This window comes from Acomys russatus, chromosome 18, assembly GCF_903995435.1.
Source record: "Acomys russatus chromosome 18, mAcoRus1.1, whole genome shotgun sequence".
In the NCBI taxonomy this organism is placed as follows: Eukaryota; Metazoa; Chordata; class Mammalia; order Rodentia; family Muridae; genus Acomys; species Acomys russatus.
This window is the reverse complement of record NC_067154.1, coordinates 18091894-18112429: the sequence shown is the minus strand read 5'-3', so window position 1 is coordinate 18112429 and position 20536 is coordinate 18091894. Positions and strand designations below refer to the sequence as shown.

The window sequence follows — 20536 nt, the reverse complement described above, 5'->3', positions numbered from 1 at the left end:
TGGACAAATACCCAATCATAGGAATAGGGTAGCAGTTAAATACAGGTATAAGATATGTAATGAAATGCAGATTTCCAAAATATATGATCAAAATTATCCAAAATATTTTCTGGTCTCTTGGTTGCTAGTTGTGCTACCATAATAATAAGTATATTTAATATGTATTAAAATCTCCAGATGTGTCTATAAAGTACACTATATTTTATAATACCTTTTTTTTCTGGGAGGTAAAGAGGAGAGTTGAAACATTTATTTTACATCCTTTTTACTATTTCAGTGTTTAAAAGTCACGTGAACAAGGTAGCTTCAAGATTCGAAATCTAGCTTGAATCGTATTACTAAGGCAATAAATAAATAGTAAGTCTGGTTGCATTTCATGTCCTCTGGTGGCAAAGGCCGGGGATGGTGAGAGGCTTGTGATAGGGGCTCCATGCTGAGCCCATTTGTCCCCAGGAATGCTCTGGAAGGATTCACAGTGTGGCCTGCTGTTCCCAAGTCTCCTGCAGCTACATAACCCTGTGTCTCCTCTGAGGTCGGGGACTATAGCTCTTCACACACTTACCTCAATGGCTTCCTCTTTGCCCTTGTCAAATGGCCCACTCATTAGCGTCTCCCAAAAGGCCTCTTGATGGAAGGTCTCTGGGTCTTTCAGTTTGGGAAGGAACACCGAAGGGAAGCACGTTTGGAGGGAAAAACAAACCAGAGAGAAAAGAAAGAGAGGAAAAAAAAAAAAGAGTGAAAAGAAAGTGATTTATGACCTCATATTATTCCGATAAAGGACCACAGGCGTCGCCAGTGAAGCAAATGAATCAAATTTTGTAAGATTCAACATGGGGGAGTCACAAGATAGGCACAGGTGAAGCGCTTTCAGTAGCTGACTTAAGGGAGTTGCAGTGGTTCTGGTGTCTGGCGAATGCCAGCTTGACAAAGTGATGCTTGAGTAAAGTAGGCGGAGAGTAGGCAGATGGCTAGGGAATGGTGTGTGTGTGTGTGTGTGTGTGTGTGTGTGTGTGTGTGATGTGTATATGTGGTATGGTGTATGTGCGTGTGTGTGGTGTGGTGTGTGTGTGCATTTGTGTGTGTGCATGTGCGTGTATGTGTGGTGTGTGTGTGCACGTGCGCGTGTGTGTGTTTGTGTGTATGTGTGAAATACAACCTCCCCCTCCTCCCAGCCAATGCTGAAACTGGAGAGACGTAGGTATACATGTTGAAAAACTGCAAAAGCCCTGGATACCGGGAGCCAGCAGAGGAGATGGAGGCCAGGGCTCGCTGTCAGAGACCTCTGTGGGTTACCAGAAGGTCTTCGTAGTCTCAAGGGAAGTTCTAAGAGCCGTCTCTATCTCCTACTAGTTCTCACAAATTTGCTGAGTTCTAGACTTGCCTATGGCTCACCGTTCCTAATCAAGACAGGAGAGGATGCTCCCATCCTAACAGTTAAAAGAGCATCTACCAGAAACAGTGCTTACACTTGCATTTAGGGCCAGCCTGGGCCTGGTGGCTCAGGAACGGGAGAAGGGTTTCAGGCCTTCAAAGGGCGATGGGGGTGCAAATTGAACTGTGGAACTGACAGTTATCTCTCTGGTCTCCCCGCCTCAACCCCCTGCCACTCCTGGGAAGGTATGACTCCTAAGATAGGCCATAGTAGAAGTGGCTTTAGCTGGATAATTGGGTCCCCAGGAAAATGACAGTGGCTTGTTGCCTCAGCTCCAGGACGATGCAGATCGTTCAACTGACATACCCAGAGAGCCTGGGAAACCTAGTAGGGAGGCACAGGGCTGGCTTAGTTCATTGAATTCTGTGTCCTTATTATGCATTTGGGGTCCAGAGCAGGGGTGTTCCTTGTGGTCCCCACCTGCTAATTTTGGCTTCAGTAGAAAAAGCCCCAACTCCTTCATGTTCCCAACAGAGTGACCGACTAGGTCCCTTCTGTCTGTAGACCTCATCTGTCTGTCCGTGGTTTGCTCTAGACAAGCTTGTGTCAGTTGAGAATTCACAGGAGGTCATTTTCCCCATTGCTTCTTACAGGGGCTCACATGCCGCTACCACCACTGGGCCGCTTGACATAGCAAGGTTAATGGTACTTGCACTTTGATTCTAAAGACACAGTGTGTTCCTACAGTAGTTTTCAAAAGCCATTTAGGATCACCCAACAAGAACCGATGGGGGTTCAAGCAAGCACTCCAGAGTTCCTTGTGGCTAATGTCAGAGAGGAGCAGTGAGCAACTGGGCACAATAGGAGCCCAAGGGACCACCAGGCAAGTGGCAGTGTAAGACACTCTAAGCTGTGATGTCACTGCCGCCTGCTGGAGGTGGAGTCTGAGCCTGGCTGGGGCCTGACAGCTCATCATCACTGACTCCTTATTTTAACAGGCTTTACTGAATAATCCAGTTGTGTGAAGGAGAAAGTCAGTGTTTACTGCTGGGAGGAGGTGAGCTTGGTGTCCCTAAGGCAGGGTGTGCGCAGCAGTGCTGGGGTCAACGTCACTGGGCTCCATGCACCAGTGATGTCAGGTGGGTAATGGTTCCTTTGGTGGGTTTCCTGGGGCCTCTACTTCTGTTCTGATGAGGTCATTATCTGTCCCCTGGAGGGTGGGGACAGTCATGTGCCAGGCCAGGAGCAAAAGATGGACCTGTCTCATAGGACCTGCACCATGCAATGTCACTCATCCTGCTCACACCTGGCCCTTCACCTGTGCCACGAGGACCAGGAGGCTCAGCTTTACGATGGCTCAGGGGCCAGGGCTGACATAGGCCAATGTCCGATACACATGGTTCCCGGTTGCACATCCTCTCCCCTATCTGATTAAGAACAAATTTTGATTCAGTCTTATTTCGGTGCATCTCTGCTTTGGTTCTTTCGCTGGAACTGCACACTTGAATTTGTGATGCGTGTTTGAGCCGTGCATATCTCTCCCCCCAGAACTCAAAACAATGGTCTCCGTACTCTAACAACAGAAACCTTTGCTTGGCCAAAAATTTACTCACCTCCTGAGCCGCCGTCTCCTTGACCTGTCTGTTCACTTCTTTCTGGAACCTAGTTGTAGTAAGTGCCTCGCTGAGTCCATCCATTTAGTGGAGGCTCCACACCCTGAGACCTGAGCATCTCGACCCTGGGCCTGGTTCTCCACGGGTTCAGAAAAGCCATGAAGCCATGTGCCTGATCACTCTGACTTGCCTTCAGTGAGAATCCACTTTCTCTGATACCTCCTCACAGTCATTTTCATCCACTCACCTCTGCCTGCTCTTTGGATCTGTGAATCCCACTTGCCAAGGCTGTGCTTGTTACTGAGTACCCCCCCCCCCTCTTATTACTAAATCCCATGCCAACATCCTTTTCGCCTCCTCTGTTCTTACTGCATTGGTCCCCAGTAAGGCTTGTCTGGCTGTCACTGAAGTTTTTGTTTGACAGTAGATGGAGGGAGGGAGGAAAAACTCAGTGAGTAGTCTGGGGCCAGCTCTTGGGCAGCCCTACCCAAGAGATTAATGAATACCAGACAACAACTTAGATCAGTTGTAGCTCCTCCACTCGTGTTGGCCTACGTAGGCTGGACTAGCCGGCTGTGACGCAAATCCACAGGCTGTCCTAAAGTCTGGCTACCCAGGCTATGATCCATGGATCATCAGAAGTAACGGAAAGCCCATTAGAAGACCAGCATTTTCTAGATCTAGCCACTTAGAATCAGCATTCAAACAGGGTTACCATTACCAGAGAAGAACTCTTCCACTGAGGTGTATTTCTGACACAATTGTGTTGCGCGTTGACATCTGAAGACCGTTTCTCCAAAACAACTGTGGCAAAGGACTCAGATGGAGAAAACCGTATTTAAGGGGTAGCTGTCTGAGTTGAAGAGAGGTGGACAAGATGCATAGTCTAGAGCTCAAAAGACTTTGTTGGACAAGCTGCTGGGTATGGCTATGGGTACTGAAAAGGGCATGAACATATATTTAAGATCAGAACAGCTCAACGCCCCCCCCCCCCCTTTGGGCTAGTCCTTAAACTGTTGTCTGTTGAGCATGGCTCTGGGTCGTTGTTCATGCTTTGTGATGAAGGGGGCGCTGTGCAGCTTGGGAAGCCCCACCCTAAGGATTTTTCTCCTGTCTCTGTCTCTCACAGGAGTCAGCTTAGGCCTTGTTAGTAAACACTTAATAAAGTGGTAAAGGACTCGTGTAGGTTCTATCACAGTGACACTGGATTAGTCTATGATGGGACACATTACATCTCAGGAAAGCTGTTTCCCTTACCTTGGGAACTCAGGCACAGCCTGGACCCACTTTAAGTGTGGAAGTTAGCAAAGCTTTTGTATATGGAGACAGACTTCTAGCCCTGTCCCAGGTGGCTCGTTCTGTCTCTCTCTAGAGACTCTTTCTTCCTGTTTTATCCCCTCAGGACTCAGTGTAAGATGGATTAGGGAGGCAGCGGCCACCTGAGGGCCCACAGCCTCTGCAAGGATCTCTAGATAATAGTTAATCTTCCTCTTTGTTTCGCCAGCATCAAATGCTGAAAAGGATAGGATAAACTATGACTGCCAGGAATGTGGGCCTTTGAATCCCTGGGGGAATTGATTTTTAAAACCATCTCTTAAGTAGCTGAGGGCATTAGAGGAGGTGATGGAGGATAAGATCTCACATGCAGAGAGAAGTCCACAGTGGTCCAGGGCCTGCAGTGTACACCCACTAACCATTGGTCCCCTCCCCTTGTTCTGATTTCTTCTTTCTCATTAGAATTTGCGGACGGTTTTTGTCCATTTCAATATCCTGCCCAGTGTACAAAACATGTCATTGGTTGAGCTACGCTTGACAACCATTATCTCCTCACCGGCCTCCCCAATCATAGGTACCGTTTCTTTTCCTTTCTGGACATCCATGCCCCTGCCTCTGATTCAGTGTCTTTCCTTGATGCTCTGTTCCAGGGATGGCGTCTTGGCTATGGCCCTTAACTGGGGCTGAAGGAGGGCTCTCCTGAGCAGAGGTCAAGCTAGTTTTGCACTTCTTACCTGCCTGTGGCTGGAGTGACTTTTAAGTCATTTACCATCACCACAATCATTACCTTTTAAGTGTGACTTCAGTGCTAAGAAGGAAGAGGAATCCTGAGCCAGTCCTGCCCTTTTCGATCTTAAGGATGCTCCTGTGAAAAGAGAAAATAGAGAGGCCGTTCTGAGTTTAGTCTTGGGCTCTGCAATGGGTCCATGTTGTACATATGGGGACTGAGGTCCTTGGCATCCAAAGGCTGACTCGAGGAAGGGGAAGGGTAAAGGCTGCAGAATATGGCTGCCTTGATTTGGGCACTCTTTCTTTCCTCTTTTGGTGACTGCAGTAAATCAGTGGTCTCCCCAGGCTGGAGGTCGGGGAGACCTCAGAGGCTGTGGGGATGTATAGCAGGGCACCCCTGTCATCAAAGCAAGGAAGCCGCTCTGCTTCTCTCATGCCAGGAGCTCCCCGGGGGACACATAGCGGGCACCAGCTGGCTGGCAAACAGCCACAGTGAGCAGATAGGTCTGCTGAGCTTGCCTTTCAAACTGTGCGTTTCTTCGACTTTTTGCCTGTTACGGTCACTTTGGTTTATGTTTTCTGAAACTGTTCTGTTCCTGCTCCATTTGGACTTTTGTGCTACTATCCCTTCCTATTCCTAAACAGGTGTGCACCCAAGTGTGTGCACATGCGCGCATACACACACACACACACACACACACACACTCCAGTCTCTAATTGTTCTTTCTTACACACATATATACATACACACTCTCACACATATATATAGCACACACTCATACACACATATATACACATACACACTCTCACACATATATACACACACACTCTTACACACATATATACACATACACACTCTCACACATATATACACACACACTCTTACACACATATATACACATACACACTCTCACACATATATATAGCACACACTCATACACACATATATACACATACACACTCTCACACATATATACACATACACACTCTCACACACATATATACACACACACACTCTCACACATATATACACACACACTCTTACACACATATATACACATACACACTCTCACACATATATACACACACACTCTCACACATATATACACACACACTCTTACACACATATATACACATACACACTCTCACACATATATATAGCACACACTCATACACACATATATACACATACACACTCTCACACATATATACACACACACTCTTACACACATATATACCACATACACACCTCACACATATATACACACATACTCTTACACACATATATACACATACACACTCTCACACATATATATAGCACACACTCATACACACATATATACACATACACACTCTCACACATATATACACACACACTCTTACACACATATATACACATACACACTCTCACACATATATATAGCACACACTCATACACACATATATACACATACACACTCTCACACATATATACACACACACTCTTACAACATATATACACATACACACTCTCACACATATATAGCACACACTCTTACACACTATACACTACACACTCTCACACATATATACACACACTCTTACACACATATATACACATACACACTCTCACACATATATACACACACACTCTTACACACATATACACATACACACTCACACCATATATAGCACACACTCTTACACACATATACACATACACACTCTCACACATATATACACACCACTCTTACACAATATACACATACACACTCTACACATGATACACACACACTCTTACACACATATATACACATACACACTCTCACACATATATCACATACACACTCTCACACATATAACACACACACTCTTACACACATATACACATACACATCTCACACATATATACACACACTCTTACACACATATACACATACACACTCTCACACATATATACACACACACTCTTACACACATATATACACATACACACTCTCACACATATATACACACACACTCTTACACACATATATACACATACACACTCTCACACATATATACACACACACTCTTACACACATATATACACATACACACTCTCACACATATATACACATACACACTCTCACACATATATACACATACACACTCTTATATAAATACATAATGCTATCACATTTACTCTCTCTGATATACAAAAATAGTCTCCTCTTTCCCCTCCCCTTTCTCTCACACATCACACCACACACACACACACACACACACACACACTCACACCCTGTGTTCCATTCTTGGCATCAGAAGAGGAATAGGCCCATGAGGACAGGAAAGCAAACTGCTGCATCATTTGCAGGAGGGTCAGGTTTGCATCGGGCTCTCTGTGCTGGGATGAGAGACCTCAGACATGCGCACTGCAACCATGAGCCCCAGGACTCCCACAAGCAAAGGACACAAAGCTCTGAAACACATTTGTCTTGGCTGGGGTCACTATTGCTGATTTGAAACACCATGACCAAAGCATCTTGTGGAGGAAATAGTTTATTTGGCTTACACTTCAACACCGTAGTCCCTCACTGAAGGAAGTCAGGACAGGAACTCAAACAGGACAGGATCCTGGAGGCAGGAGCTGATGCAGAGGCCATGGAGGAGTGCTGTTTACTGGCTTGCTCCTCATGGCTTGTTCAGCCTGCTTTGTTTTTTGTTTTTTGTTTTGTTTTGTTTTGTTTTTTGAGACAGTGTCTCTCTGTGTAGTCTTGGCTGTCCTAGACTCACTTTGTAGACCAGGCTGGCCTCGAACTCACAGAGATCCACCTGCCTCTGCCTCTGCCTCCCGAGTACTGGGATTAAAGGCATGTGCCACCATCGCCTGGCTCAGCCTGCTTTGTTATAGAACCCAGGACCACCAGGCAAGGTGTGGCATTACCCACACTGGGCTGAGGCCTCCCCTACCAATCACTAATTAAGAAAATGGCCTACAGGCTCACCTATATAGCCTTATCTTATGGAGGCATTTTCTCAAGCGAGGTTTCCATTTCTCAAATGCCTCTAGCCTGTGTCAAGTTGACATAAAACTAGCCAGCACAGCATCCTACTACAGAATTGTCTTGAGTGGCAGGAGCCATTGTTGTTCTGCCTTGAACAGGCCTGGCCCAGCTCTCTAGGGTAGCCAGTGAGGCGGCAACTCGCAGCTTTGTGCAGTGAACCATCAAAAAAAGCTGTCATCATCTCCCAAACTCAACACACTGCCTTACTTCAGCGATTGTTTGCATTATGGTGTCTCTGGCTTCACCTAACCCTAGGTTCTCTCTGAGCCCCAGCCAACCAACTTCTATCCCTTGTAGAATATAAATAAGCACACCATCCCAGGCTGGGTCTCCAGTGCAGGGCAGAGGAGGTCTAATTCCTCTTTTATGTAGTAGCCCTCTAGTTACACTTGGTTATGTTAACTTTTCTTGTTCCATTTACTTGCTGGGATGTTGCTGAGTGAGAGACCTGACAGCACCACATCTCCTACACTATATCTCTCCAGCTTGGGATGTGTGTGTGTGTGTGTGTGTGTGTGTGTGTGTGTGTGTGTGTGTGTGTGTGTGTGGGGGGGGGTGGGTGGGTGGGGATTTAACAGAGCAGGATGTGATATGAATTACCAGTATGGTTTTTTTTTCCCTGACTTGCTCCTCACCTATATTTCTGCCTGCCAAGATCTAGAATCCGATTATGTGATCAGATTCAGGGCATCTGCAAATAGAAACATCCATTCCACATTTGCAAAGGCCATCCTGGAAAGAGACCCTGGCTTTCTGCTGGAGACCAAGTTGAATCTGAGCTACTCAACAGTTCTCTGGGGATGGTTCTCTTATTGCTTCATCATCTCGTCAGCATCTGCCTCACATTGCTCTGTCTTGTCCCAAGACACTGAGAAGCCTTTGCACGTTAACGGCCTGATGGGACTTGGTTTTGTAGGATCATTATACTTGCCTGTGGCCGTTTTGTCAAAAAATGGTAAACCAACATTAAGTGGTTGTCCCTGCCAGCTGTATACTGAGTTGTTGAGGCCATTTTACTCTCAACATTTGTTCTAATTTGGCCACAAGCTCATCTCCCCAATTTCTCATAATTCCTCAGATCCCAGAAAGATGATTGAGACATTTTTGTTTGTTTGTTTTTGAGACAGGGTTTCTCTGTGTTAACAGCCCTGGCTGTCCTGGACTCGTAGACCAAGCTGGATTTGAACTCACAGCAATCCACCTGCCTCTGCAATTTTGTCTAGGTTGAAAGGCAGCAGTTACCATTCTCTTCTGACTTTTTCAACAACCTTGGTTACTGCTATTTCTTATTCAATTTGTTGTGCTTTTTCTAATCCAAATATGATTTTCTTTCCCAGCAGAAGTAAAAATGTAACAGTGGATGTTGAACTTGACTCTGTGCCATTTACCAGCACTGTGTAGTGTAGCCAGGTCTGTTGTAACCTTCTTTGAGCTCTAGCTACATTTTAACAGGACCAGCGGGGCTGGAGAGATGGCTCAGTGGTTCACAGCACTTGCTGTTCTTGCAGAGGACCTGCATTTGGTTTGTAGCACCCATATTAGATGGCTCTCAGCTGCCTGAAACTGCAGTTGTAGGGGATCCACTGCCCTCTTCTGGGTTATGTGGGTACTGCATACATGGTGCACATATAGACAAGCAAGTATATAAATGAAAGCCACTCTTTTTAATTTTAAAATTATTGCTGTTACTGAACAAGAGTGTTTATCCTAGAATTCAGTTTTTCTGATATATTCTATTTTAGTTCATTTATTTTATGTACATGAGTGCTCTATCTGCATGTACACCTGCATGCCAGTAGAGAGCATCAGATCCCAGTATAGATGGTTGTGAGCCACCATGTGGTTGCCAGGAATTGAACTCAGGACCTCTGGAAGAACAGACAGTCTCCTCAAGCACTGAGCCATCTCTCCAGCCCCCTGACCACACATCCATGTCTGGTAACATCATCCTTTTGTTTTAAATCCTCTGCACGTGATTCTTTGAAACTCCAAACCAGGGACCAGAGATATGTGACTTTGGTGGAGCACATCCAAGATGCTCAAGTCATTGGGTTTCATTTCCAACACTGAAAACAATATATAAACCCATGTCCACCAAAGCATACACTGTGCAAACACACACTGATTCGCACTCCAGGGTAGTTTTCCAATCCTGGCCACTTCTCTCTTGCCAGGTGGCTTGGAGAATCATTCCCCAGCTCACTCACATTAAAAAAAATGGTGCCTTTGTGTGTGTGTGTGTGTGTGTGTGTGTGTGTGTGTGTGTGTGTGTGTACACTCCTATCTCTTTCTTTGGAGTAGGATGTGCTCTTTTATCAGCACACTCTAATCTTGAATCAGGAGGGGAGGGGTGGTTCCATCACAGTGTCCAAAGCATTTCACAAATCCAGCCTTGTGCCTGCCAGGCGCTAAATCTCAGCTTCCCTGAGCATATATGTAAGGCTCAGTGTTAAGATTTCTGGTCTCCTTTGTTTATGACCTGCCATATGTCTAAATAGACTGACTCTCAGGGCTGCAGATATCTCTTTCTGGTCCTCCCCTCTGGACCACGAGTCATTTCCTGTTCTTTAGTATGCTTTCCATGTCAGACTTGGCACCCTCTGGGAGAACAAGTTTCAAGGATTTATCAGGGTAGTTTTGTGAGTGAAATCTGTGCCGTGCATGAGATACTGTTTCTGACCTGTGGGTACCGAACAGCCTCACAGTGAAGAGTTCCCCAGACGCATGAGCCACAAGATGAAGAGATTCATCCTGAGCTAAATAAACGTTGCCATGTTTCCCTTGTTCATGTTGCTAGGCCTTCCAGGGACTGTGTTAAGCACGGAGACTTCAGGACACCTCAAGCAAGGGCTTAATAAGGGCTAGAAGTCAGCATCTTTGCTGAGCCTGGGGTGGAGGACACTTGGGCTGTTCGAGGTCTTACCTCCACCCTTCCCTGCTAGCCTTCCATCCTGAGCTGTCAACCCTGTGGTTGTCTTCTGACAGATGCCATGTTTCTGCAATAAGTGAGAGGGGATTTCTCCCCACAAAGCAGATCCTTATTTGTCCCTGTCCCGTGTGGGAATCTTCAGTAAAGTGTGCCACAGTGGCTGGGGCTTTCCTCTTCCTCCAGAGTGTTTTGCCGTGTCCCTCTCCTTCCCACCTCCTGACTTTGAGCTTCCCCATCATCTTGGGTCTGTGCTTCTGGTTCCTACATGAACCTTTCACGCAGCCACTTTGGAGAAGTCACTAGCTCTCTCACCTTTCTAGCCTGGGATGCCACTGGTATGAAGGTGGACATTTCTCTACCCATTGGGACTTTAGTCTGTGCGTACACTACGATAACGCCAAGAAGGGGAAAGTAATTTGAAATCATTTGACAGGGACGGTACGAAAGGAGGCACAATGGGCTTGCCTCTGGGAGGTGCCTCCATCACTTAGTCTGGTCACGTGATCTTGTTTCTCTGACCTAAGATGCTACCCCTGGGAAGACAGCCTTCTTCAGCCAGCATGGCTTTTTAGGATATAAGTATGCTCCTGGTAGTTGGCAGTGACACTGGGCCCTGAGAAATCCTAAATCTCCCAAACCCCTTGCTCCATTCATTGACCATACAGTCATGTGCCTGTTGTCATCAGAGTCCTCCAGAAATATTATAATCCACAGGCAGAAGAGTCTTCCATGAGTTTTTGGTAACTGCTCACTCTTTGTTGTTTCAGTCTCTGCTGCAATAACGAATGGGAAAAGAATGGGGTTTTCCTCTTCCTAAGGTTTGCTGGGATTAACTGACAAGAGACAAACTAAATTCAGCCAATAAAGAATTGCAGGGCGCTTGGAGGCACCCACAAAACGTTATCACTTCAGAAGCTTCTGTCCCCCTTTCCATGATGAGGTGGGGAAGAATTGGAAATACGGACAGAGTTTGTTTGTTTGTTTGGAGGCAGGGTTTCTCTGCGTAGCTTTGGCTGTTCTGGACTTGCTTGGTAGACCAGGCTGGCCTTGAACTCACAATGATCCACCTGACTCTGCCTCCCCTAGTTCAGGGATTACAGGCATGCGCCAGTGCACCGGGCTCAGATAGGTTTTAAAAGAACAGCATACGATGTTTCTGGGTGTCCCATAGACTCATATAATACACAGTAACCTGGGGGCAAAATCCACTGGTTTTGCAGCACAGAGAAAGACTGGCAAGTGATTCTGCTTGGAATGCTGAGTGGGCCCAAAATGGAAGACAAGAGCATGTGACAAGAGTCCGTTCAGGTCTCGATAGATGGTAGTCCTGTAGTATGAATTTAGTGACTGAAAATGCAGAGGAAGTAAGAGGGGAAATTGGTTTCTTCTATGGTAGGTATAGAACTTTTCCAGTCCTTGTTACTGCCCAGCATCCTTGACTTAAACCCAGGGAACCATATGTGAGTCCACAGTCCCTAGATTCATTGATGTGAGTCCACAGTCCCTGGACTCATTCGTGACTGTCTCCCCAGGTCACCATAGGCATTTGGTTGTGTCGTCATTGAGCCTGTCTTGGAGGCGGCAACACCATACCTGTGGCACAGGCTGCTGATGTCATAGTATTTGATCAGTAGGCGTTTGCTATGAAATGCTAGACTCTCCATAATTGTTTACTTGGCATTTGGTGGCTTTAAGGATGTCATCAGTCTTCGGAAGATGCAAAGCTGCAAAATATGCTCACACAGATCAGAGACGCATGATGCTTACAGCCTAAGTGTGGATGTGGGAGCTTATTTGTTAAGCGTGGAGAGTAAAAGGATTGTGGGTGAAGAAGGCACAAAGGCCTTTCATGGTGTCCACCATGCTATGGTCAGGCCTTTCTTTGCCACACGTGGCTTCTTTATCCCTTTTCTCCCACATTCTTTATGAGCTTAATGTTGATACTTTACAGACAGTCAGTATGGCCTCTTAGCATCTTGCTTATGAATATTTAGACAAGAGTTTTGTTTTCTCTGCAGACGCCGCTGGCTCTGCAACGGTTCCAGTTCTCAGGGATCCGAGAGAACACGTGTATGGATCCAATGAGCCCCCTAAGCCTGGGAGCCTACATTCCCATCATACACTGGCGTGTGTGGGCCTGTCTTTCATGCCTCCGCCCTCCTTTGAAGGGTTTCTGGCTCCTAATTTTGTTTAACCAACTTTGAGGCGCAAAACTTAGCAGGACAGGCAGGGAGGTGAAGTAACGGGGAATGCCATTTACTACTGTCATGACTGCAGACAGGAAGTAAATCTGTCAATCAGCTGTGGGTCAGTCCCATCAAGGCTGGACTTTAATGATTAATAATGGTAAGAAATGCTGCTCGGCTTTACACTGCCAGGACCCAGAGGGAAGGGCTTTTGGTCTAAATTGGGTGGAGCTGAGACTCTTGCTGCCATCCCTCTCAAATCTCTTCTGTGCATTTTTTTGTATGGTGGATTTGCCTGGATTTGAGATGAAGCTATCTTCAGAAGCATGCCAACACACAGTTGACCCAAGCCTTCTTGATTATTCACCACATTATTATCTGGACATTGTCTGTTGCCTCAAAGAATCAGTGCACAACCTGTGGAGGGAATGCCTTTGTCCCTGAGGAGAACCCTGCTTGTGCTCTTACAGCAAAGGGCAGGAGGACCAACAAGGACAGAGAGGAGACAGAAAGGCAATGCTGGTATCAGTGATTTGCAGATGCTTCTGGGAGGGTCTGGGATGTGAGGTGATGGGTGCTGGGGCTGCCAGGAGAGTTCTCTTCTTAACCAAATGTGTTGGACTTAGCACCCTCTCACCCAGGATTGTGTCATATTACAAGCATGGGAGACTACACTCAAGCTTCAGTATCATACACACAGGCACACAGGCGTGTTGCAAGGTCATTCTTCCTCAGACACAGGAGACTGGCCAGGGGTTTCTCATAGAATGTAATCTCCCTTACCCATCTTGCTTTTGTAGGCCCATTCTGTCTGACTGCTCTGGTCTCTTAGAGAAGCGGAGATTCCTGATACATTGTGGTAAGAAGATGTGGCAAACTTCAGGTCATGTTCAGAGCTAAGAGGAGTGGTAGCCGAAGGGTGGATTTCATGGGAGGTACTGGGAACTGTGCTCCTGTCAAAGAGAAGCAAAAGGGTTGGCTAATTTCCATACAGAAGTCAAGATAGGATCCCAGTTGTGTAGCACTGTGGGGTTGGGAAGATGGTGGCTGTTCTCCTGTAGACTTCCACCGGTCCCAGTTGGGAGAGGCTAGAAGACTAAGAGGCAGAGCTTGTGGATCACAGAGAATAGCCTTGTGTGCCCCTCCATGTTGCCAGCTGTGGTTTCACTAAAATCTGAAAGGATCTATGGATGTCTTCACTGACAGCAGAATATTCTAGAACATTCACTATCATCCCTGGTTTGGAACCTTGCTCATATTCTCTAGTGGCTCCTCTCCTGCCTCACGGTTGTTTTAGGAGTGTGAAAAACCATGGAAGTACATGTCACAGTAGTTGAAAATCAAGCATGGAGTTATGTCCCTGTAGGTGGCCCACTACTGTCACAATGTGTTCTGAAGGGCTGTAGATGTCAGCCTGTTAGGAGTGAGGTGTGAACTCCCTGCAACTTAGGGCCTAGAAGGACAATTTTGAGTACCATGTTCTTTCTCAGGAGTCTCTAGATTTTCTTTGGCTCCAGACTACAATTCAAAGGAGTGAAAGGGAGTGTCCACCTTGAAATTACTTAATATCCATTGGCCTACTTGGCAGAGACAGGCTCCCCGCCAAAATGTCCAATAGATATTGGTGTGATGGCTATGTCTGTTAAAAAAATATTGTAGAGGGACTTTTCTGAGGGACTCAGGCCAAATGACATCTGGAAATCCAAGCAACCCCTCCCCCAGGCCTCACTGCTTCTCAGAGTTCTCTTGTAGGGCCCTACGGTGTTGAACATATTCACAATGAAATGTGAATAAAGATGGGGTGGATGCAGGCTCTTCAAATGTAATGACCTGGGGTCATGACTCATGTTCAAGCCCTGCTAAGTGTCTAGCAGGCCCATGAGAAGCAGAATGGAGAAGACCCTTCATCTTGCCAAGCCTGTCCTGTGTGTGGAGTACCAGGTAAAGACCCAGCGGCTGGGAGACACAGTGGCCGTTCTATAGTTCTTGGATGCTGTGAGTGTAATTCCTGGGTACAACTGTGGGTCAGACTTGGTAGGCTGGCCACCAGTGCCCTTTGCAGCCAATCTCCAAGGCAAGTTAAGAAGTAGATGGAGAGAAAGTGCCTTTGACACGACACTCCCTTGTGTGTGTGTTTATGTGTATTTGGCCTGTGAGGTGTGTATGTGGTGTGTGTGTGTGTGTTACCCATCAAATCCACCATGTCTCACCCCTAGAGGTATGGACTATAGACTGGAGGAGACAGTGCAGAGCCAAACTTGGGGTTTGCCTTGCCGGGAGCAGCCCACTGCCCTGATCTATAACTTGTGGCAAAGCAGGGACTTTACTTCGACTTCTCACCACCACTGAACTTGCCTTGTGAGTTTTCTAGCTCTCACATCCAGTGACGTCATCCGTAGAGAAGGGTGACCGCCCATCAGGGCCCCAGGATGTACACTTGTGGGGGATTATCATGTACATGATACAAAGACAAGGGTAGCATGCTGGGAAACTTGGGTACCTCTCTACTGGTTTCTTTAGAGCTGAGTAGGTAGAAGAACATCCTTATTGCATAGATATTTTTATTTTCACCATCCGGGGGCATTTCAATCCCTGTAAGCCTTGGGAATGCGCCCAAGCTGATTCTTTCCCTGTAGAGCTTGTAGCTTCCCTCTGGCTATCCACTCTTCTGCCCACAGAGCGTTGCCTGTGAGCCCTTTGCTGACTGCCTCATGTTACTGCCTGTCTCTGATCTAGACTTTGACCCAAACTCAGAAGGCCCTGCCCTTTTTCTTTGCTAGACATCCTGTGTACCCAGACACCTGACTTTGGAACCCTGCCCTGTGAATGGACAACATTGATGCAAACGGGCCACTGTGGTGCTTTCAGGGGCTCCTTACTCAATATCCTACCTCAGGGACTTGTTCCTCAAGATCGTCTCCATCCCTCCCCATCTCTGAAAATGTGAGTTTCCACCTCGCTTTTCCCAGAAGGTTATTACCTGAGCTGACTTCCTGCTGTGGCAACTGCTTCAAGTTCTATTGGGGGAGAGAGCAGAAAGGCATTATTGATCCCTACAAAGCATTTGTATTTGCATTTAAAAATATCTTGTTACGTCCCTGATGGTGAGGATGAGAGGATCTGGGTTATAGAAATTTTCTACTTCTGCCTTACCTCAATGTTCTCGCTCTCTTAATGGTTTTCTTTAAACATTGGGGTGGGGGTGGGCGTTAAGCTGCAGAGAATTCAAGAAAATAAGGATCCAAGCTTGCTCTGCTAATCTTAGGTGCTCACCAAAGGTGCCATGCAGAGCGGTGGTGGTGGTGGGGAGAGTGGGGGGTTAATATTTAACATTAGGGAGATTTTCTCCTTCCCCCCCTTTTTTTAAATCCAGGGTTTCTCTACATAGCCCTGGCTGTTCTGGAACTCACTATGTAGATCAGGCTGGCGCAGAACTCACAGAGATCTTCCTGGCTCTGCCTCTATAGCGCTGGGATTCAAGGTGTACACCAGACTTTTAATCATTTGTGTCACTTATCCATCTGATCATCTTAATGACATGACATCAAGAGCTTCAAGTACAGTTGTCACCAGCTCATGTGATAAAGACTTACCCGAGCCCAGCATGGCCTCCAAGGGCATCTCGGGACAGATACTTCCCTTCTTTACTGCCCCACGATCTCTTGCCTTTTGGTCATGTCATTTCACAGAAGAAAATTTTGCCAGGGATCACAAGTCAGTGGTAGGAGAGTAATATATAATATGATTACAGCTAACCTTCTTATTGGCTCAAAATACCATGTGTCTGATGCATCCTGTAATGTAGTCTATTGCTAGTCCTCAGTTAGGAGATGATGCCAAGACAAGAGATTAAGGGACTTGTCTGAGTTTATGTACCTCAGGCAGTGGCGGCATATGCCTTTAATCTCAGCACTCGGGAAACAGAGGCAGGTGGATATCTGTGAGTTCAAGTCCAGGTTGGTCTACAAAGTGAGTTCCAGGACAGCTAAGGGTCTGCACAGAGAAATCCTGTCTCAAACAAACAAACAAACAAACAAATAAAAAACAAACAAAAATTCATCTAACTCATAAGCAGGAGAGAGATGGATTCAGACATAAGAAATCAAGCTTTAGGAAGGAAAGGCCTTCTTTATGGCAGACTCCTGTCTGCTACTAATAAACAAATGACAGTCACACTTTGTCTTCAGTACTTGATTCTGTGGTAGACATTACTAGCTGATAACAGTACTCTTTCCTGCTGTGCCTACATAGGGCCCCCAATCCTCCTCAAGATAGTGACTTAGATGTATTCTGTATTGTGAGAGACAAACTCATTACAATTTTCCTAAGTGTCCAGTTGATGTCATCTTCCCCAGATTTTAAAATCTGCTTTAGGTAGACTTAGTTTGGTTACATTTAGGTTGTGAAATGTACTGATTTTCCTATTATTACTGTAAAAAGAAGTTGTGAATCTTCTTACTGATAGTGCCTTGCCTCTAGTTCCTAGGTATTAGTCTACTAGAATAAGAGAGATGGTAGTTCATATGTCCTCTCTAAGGTTTTTTTTTTTTTATATAAATGCAATTAATTCATTAAAGTGTGTGTGTGCATGTGCATATGTGTGTGCATGTGTGTGCGTGTGTGTTAGTATATACACACAGGCATACATGTATGCATATGCCTTTATAAAATAAATCTCATCAGTTAACTCACTTTGCTGCATATCTGCTATGGGTCAGGAAGGCATTCTTATTCAATACCATGTTCCACACTGGTTATATCAACAAAGATATTTGGAGAATATTCTACATTAAAAACTTTGATATAAATTCTTTTTAAAAACTAAGAATTCTCTTGTCAACCCCCTCATAACCTGTTTTGCATAATCTGATGTGGTATTGGGGCTTGCATAACCCAAGAGGCTCTTCCCTGTGCCTTTAAGATCGTTTTAACATTCCCCTGCAGGGTTCTTCAGTGCTTTTTCCATTTTTGCTAGCAGGTCGTTTATTTTCAAAGCCTGTGCTTTATACACAGTTCCATTGGCTTGACAGCATTGTATTTGTCCTATGCTAGTGGGTAATATATTTACAAAGATCCAGTGCACAGAGGGGACATGTTAAGAATGCTTGATCCATACTGTGCAGAAGAAAAGCACGGGTTGCTATTTTTCAGTATTAGCATTACACTTGGTATTTGGACAGCAGGGATATCATGATCCCAGGAGGGAGCCTGATGGTAGAGGTTCACAGGAAAGAAATTCCTGACCTCAGAGCAGCTACGTCTGCAATGCAGCATCTCAACTTCCTCAAGGGAAGTAGGAATCGATGATACCGTATCTGAAGAGATGCGGGACAAGGCAAAGATAAAAGCCGAGGGTAACAAAACTGAGGTTTTCAATTTCTGTACCTGATTGGGTATGATCATGCAGTCAGGACATCATCAGAAGATGCTAATATGGACCTCTGTGCCAGGACACATTAGCTAGGGCTAGCAAATAGCGCAGTTGCTGCTGCTGCCAGAATAAAACCCAACTTAAGACGATGCTGCCAATCTCAGGAACAGTGCTGTAGAAAAATGTCAGCCCTTGACTGGGAGCCGTCATTCAGCAGCATGGTAAGACTGTAGATACCCCGGGAAGCAGAGTCTGGTGGCCTAGGGTCAGGTTGCAAGTTGGTGTTCTAGGAAATACTTGTTATATATTTGAGGGTGGCCTTGAGTTTCTGATCATCCTGCCCTACCTCTCAAGGGCCGTGATTACAGGCGTGCACCACCACATCCAGTTTATGTGGTGTAGGGCATCAACCCTGGGGCCCCATGGGTACTAGAGAAAACACTCTACCAAATGAGCTACTTCTCAGTCTCATAGTGGGTATCATAGTCATCAGGACTACGAAGGCAGACCCTGTCAACAAAACAAAACAAAAAAGAAAAGGAAAAAAAAAGATACAGGTTGCAATAAATTGGAAACAATGAATGATCAGTAAGGATCAGCGAATAGCAGTATTGTGATTTAGCCTGGGATGAGCATCCATGGATGAGTGGGGGCAACAGGAAGAGTATGGTTAATGGGCATGAGTGGACAAGAAAGCTGAATGTTCTGTAGAAAAGTAGGATAGCTACATCTGATAGCAATTAGCTGAATATTTCAAAATAATTAAAAGAGAGGATTTGGTATGTTCCCACTATAAGGAAGAGGCACATGTATGAAGGACAGACTTGTCAGATTCTTCATCTGAACATTACACACTGACTCAGTCTTGTAATGCCACAGTCACTGATGTGTCCAACTGCTGTGGCAGTTAAAAATAAAAATATTAAAAAGAAAAATTAAGCTGGGCAGTGGTGGTGCATGCCTTTAATCCCAGCACTCAGGAGGCAGAGGCAGGCAGATCTCTGTGAGTTCGAGGCCAGCCTGGTCTACTAAGTGAGTCCAGGGCAGCCAAGGCTCCATAAAGAAACCTTGTCTCGGAAAAAAAAGACAAAAGAAAATTAATAAGTCTATTTATAAAATATGAAATGATATCCATGGAACATATAATATTTGTATGCAATCACAAAGTACAAATGCATAAATGCGTATACCTTAAAAGCTAGGTGCAAGCACTATAGAAAACATGATCTTTTCCAAAAGGTGAAATGTATCAATCTGGTAACCAATCCAGGGCCAAAATCTTGTTAGTAAATTATGTATGTACAATTAGTCTGTATATTATATTGCACATATGTGTGTATATAAGTCTGAGGAGGATAAAACCAAAGTATGAAAAATGAGCATCATCTTTGGTGGTAATTTTTGCTTTCTTCTTTTTTATTGTGCATGTATGCATTCACCCATATTCACATGTGGGTCGAGTCTGAAGATCAGCCCTGAGTGTTGTTTCTATGAATGACCTTTCTTTTTTCTATATAGTTTCTTTTTCCTATATAGTTTCTAAAACACCCGTGATAAAACTGCATTCCTTGTTGAAAATGGGAGATGCTGTTATTGCAATAGATCAGGATGGGGTGTCTCTCAGCTGGTGGAGTGCTTTTGGAACATGTATGTGAGCTGAGAGTGGTGGTGCAGGCTGTAACCCCAGCACTTGTGATGTGTAGAGGCAGGAGCATCAGATGTTCAAGGTTATCCTGGGCTACAGAGTGAATTTGAGGCCGTTTGAAGATAAATGAGACCTTGTCTCAACAAACAAATGAACAAACGAACAGATGGGAAAAAACAAACCAAACAGGCACCCCAAGCTCTTGATGAAGTCTCCATGGCTGCTCTCTAAGCAGGGTGGCCCCACTGTAAACATTCTGAGCAGAATCTGTTAAGGGCATCCTGTCTGTCAGCACCATGGACAGGGCAGTGAGTGGTCAGAGTTTCTTCCTGCCCCTCACCTTTGCTGTTTCTGCCTGAGTATCTAGGGAGCCACAGCTCCTCCCATCTC

At 45.5% G+C, this 20536-nt stretch overlaps 1 protein-coding gene across 1 annotated transcript in view; it reads right to left on the bottom strand.

Moving 5' to 3' along the window:
• Erich6b (glutamate rich 6B) overlaps positions 1–20536 on the bottom strand; it is a gene marked incomplete at its 5' end in the record, with an annotated part of 38829 nt that overhangs the window by 17755 nt on the left and 538 nt on the right. Inside the window, 3 exons of the mRNA XM_051160602.1 lie at positions 563–639; positions 5048–5125; positions 13914–14083. Coding sequence (XP_051016559.1) covers positions 563–639; positions 5048–5125; positions 13914–14083 — 325 coding nt within the window. The remainder of the gene's footprint in view (positions 1–562; positions 640–5047; positions 5126–13913; positions 14084–20536) is intronic.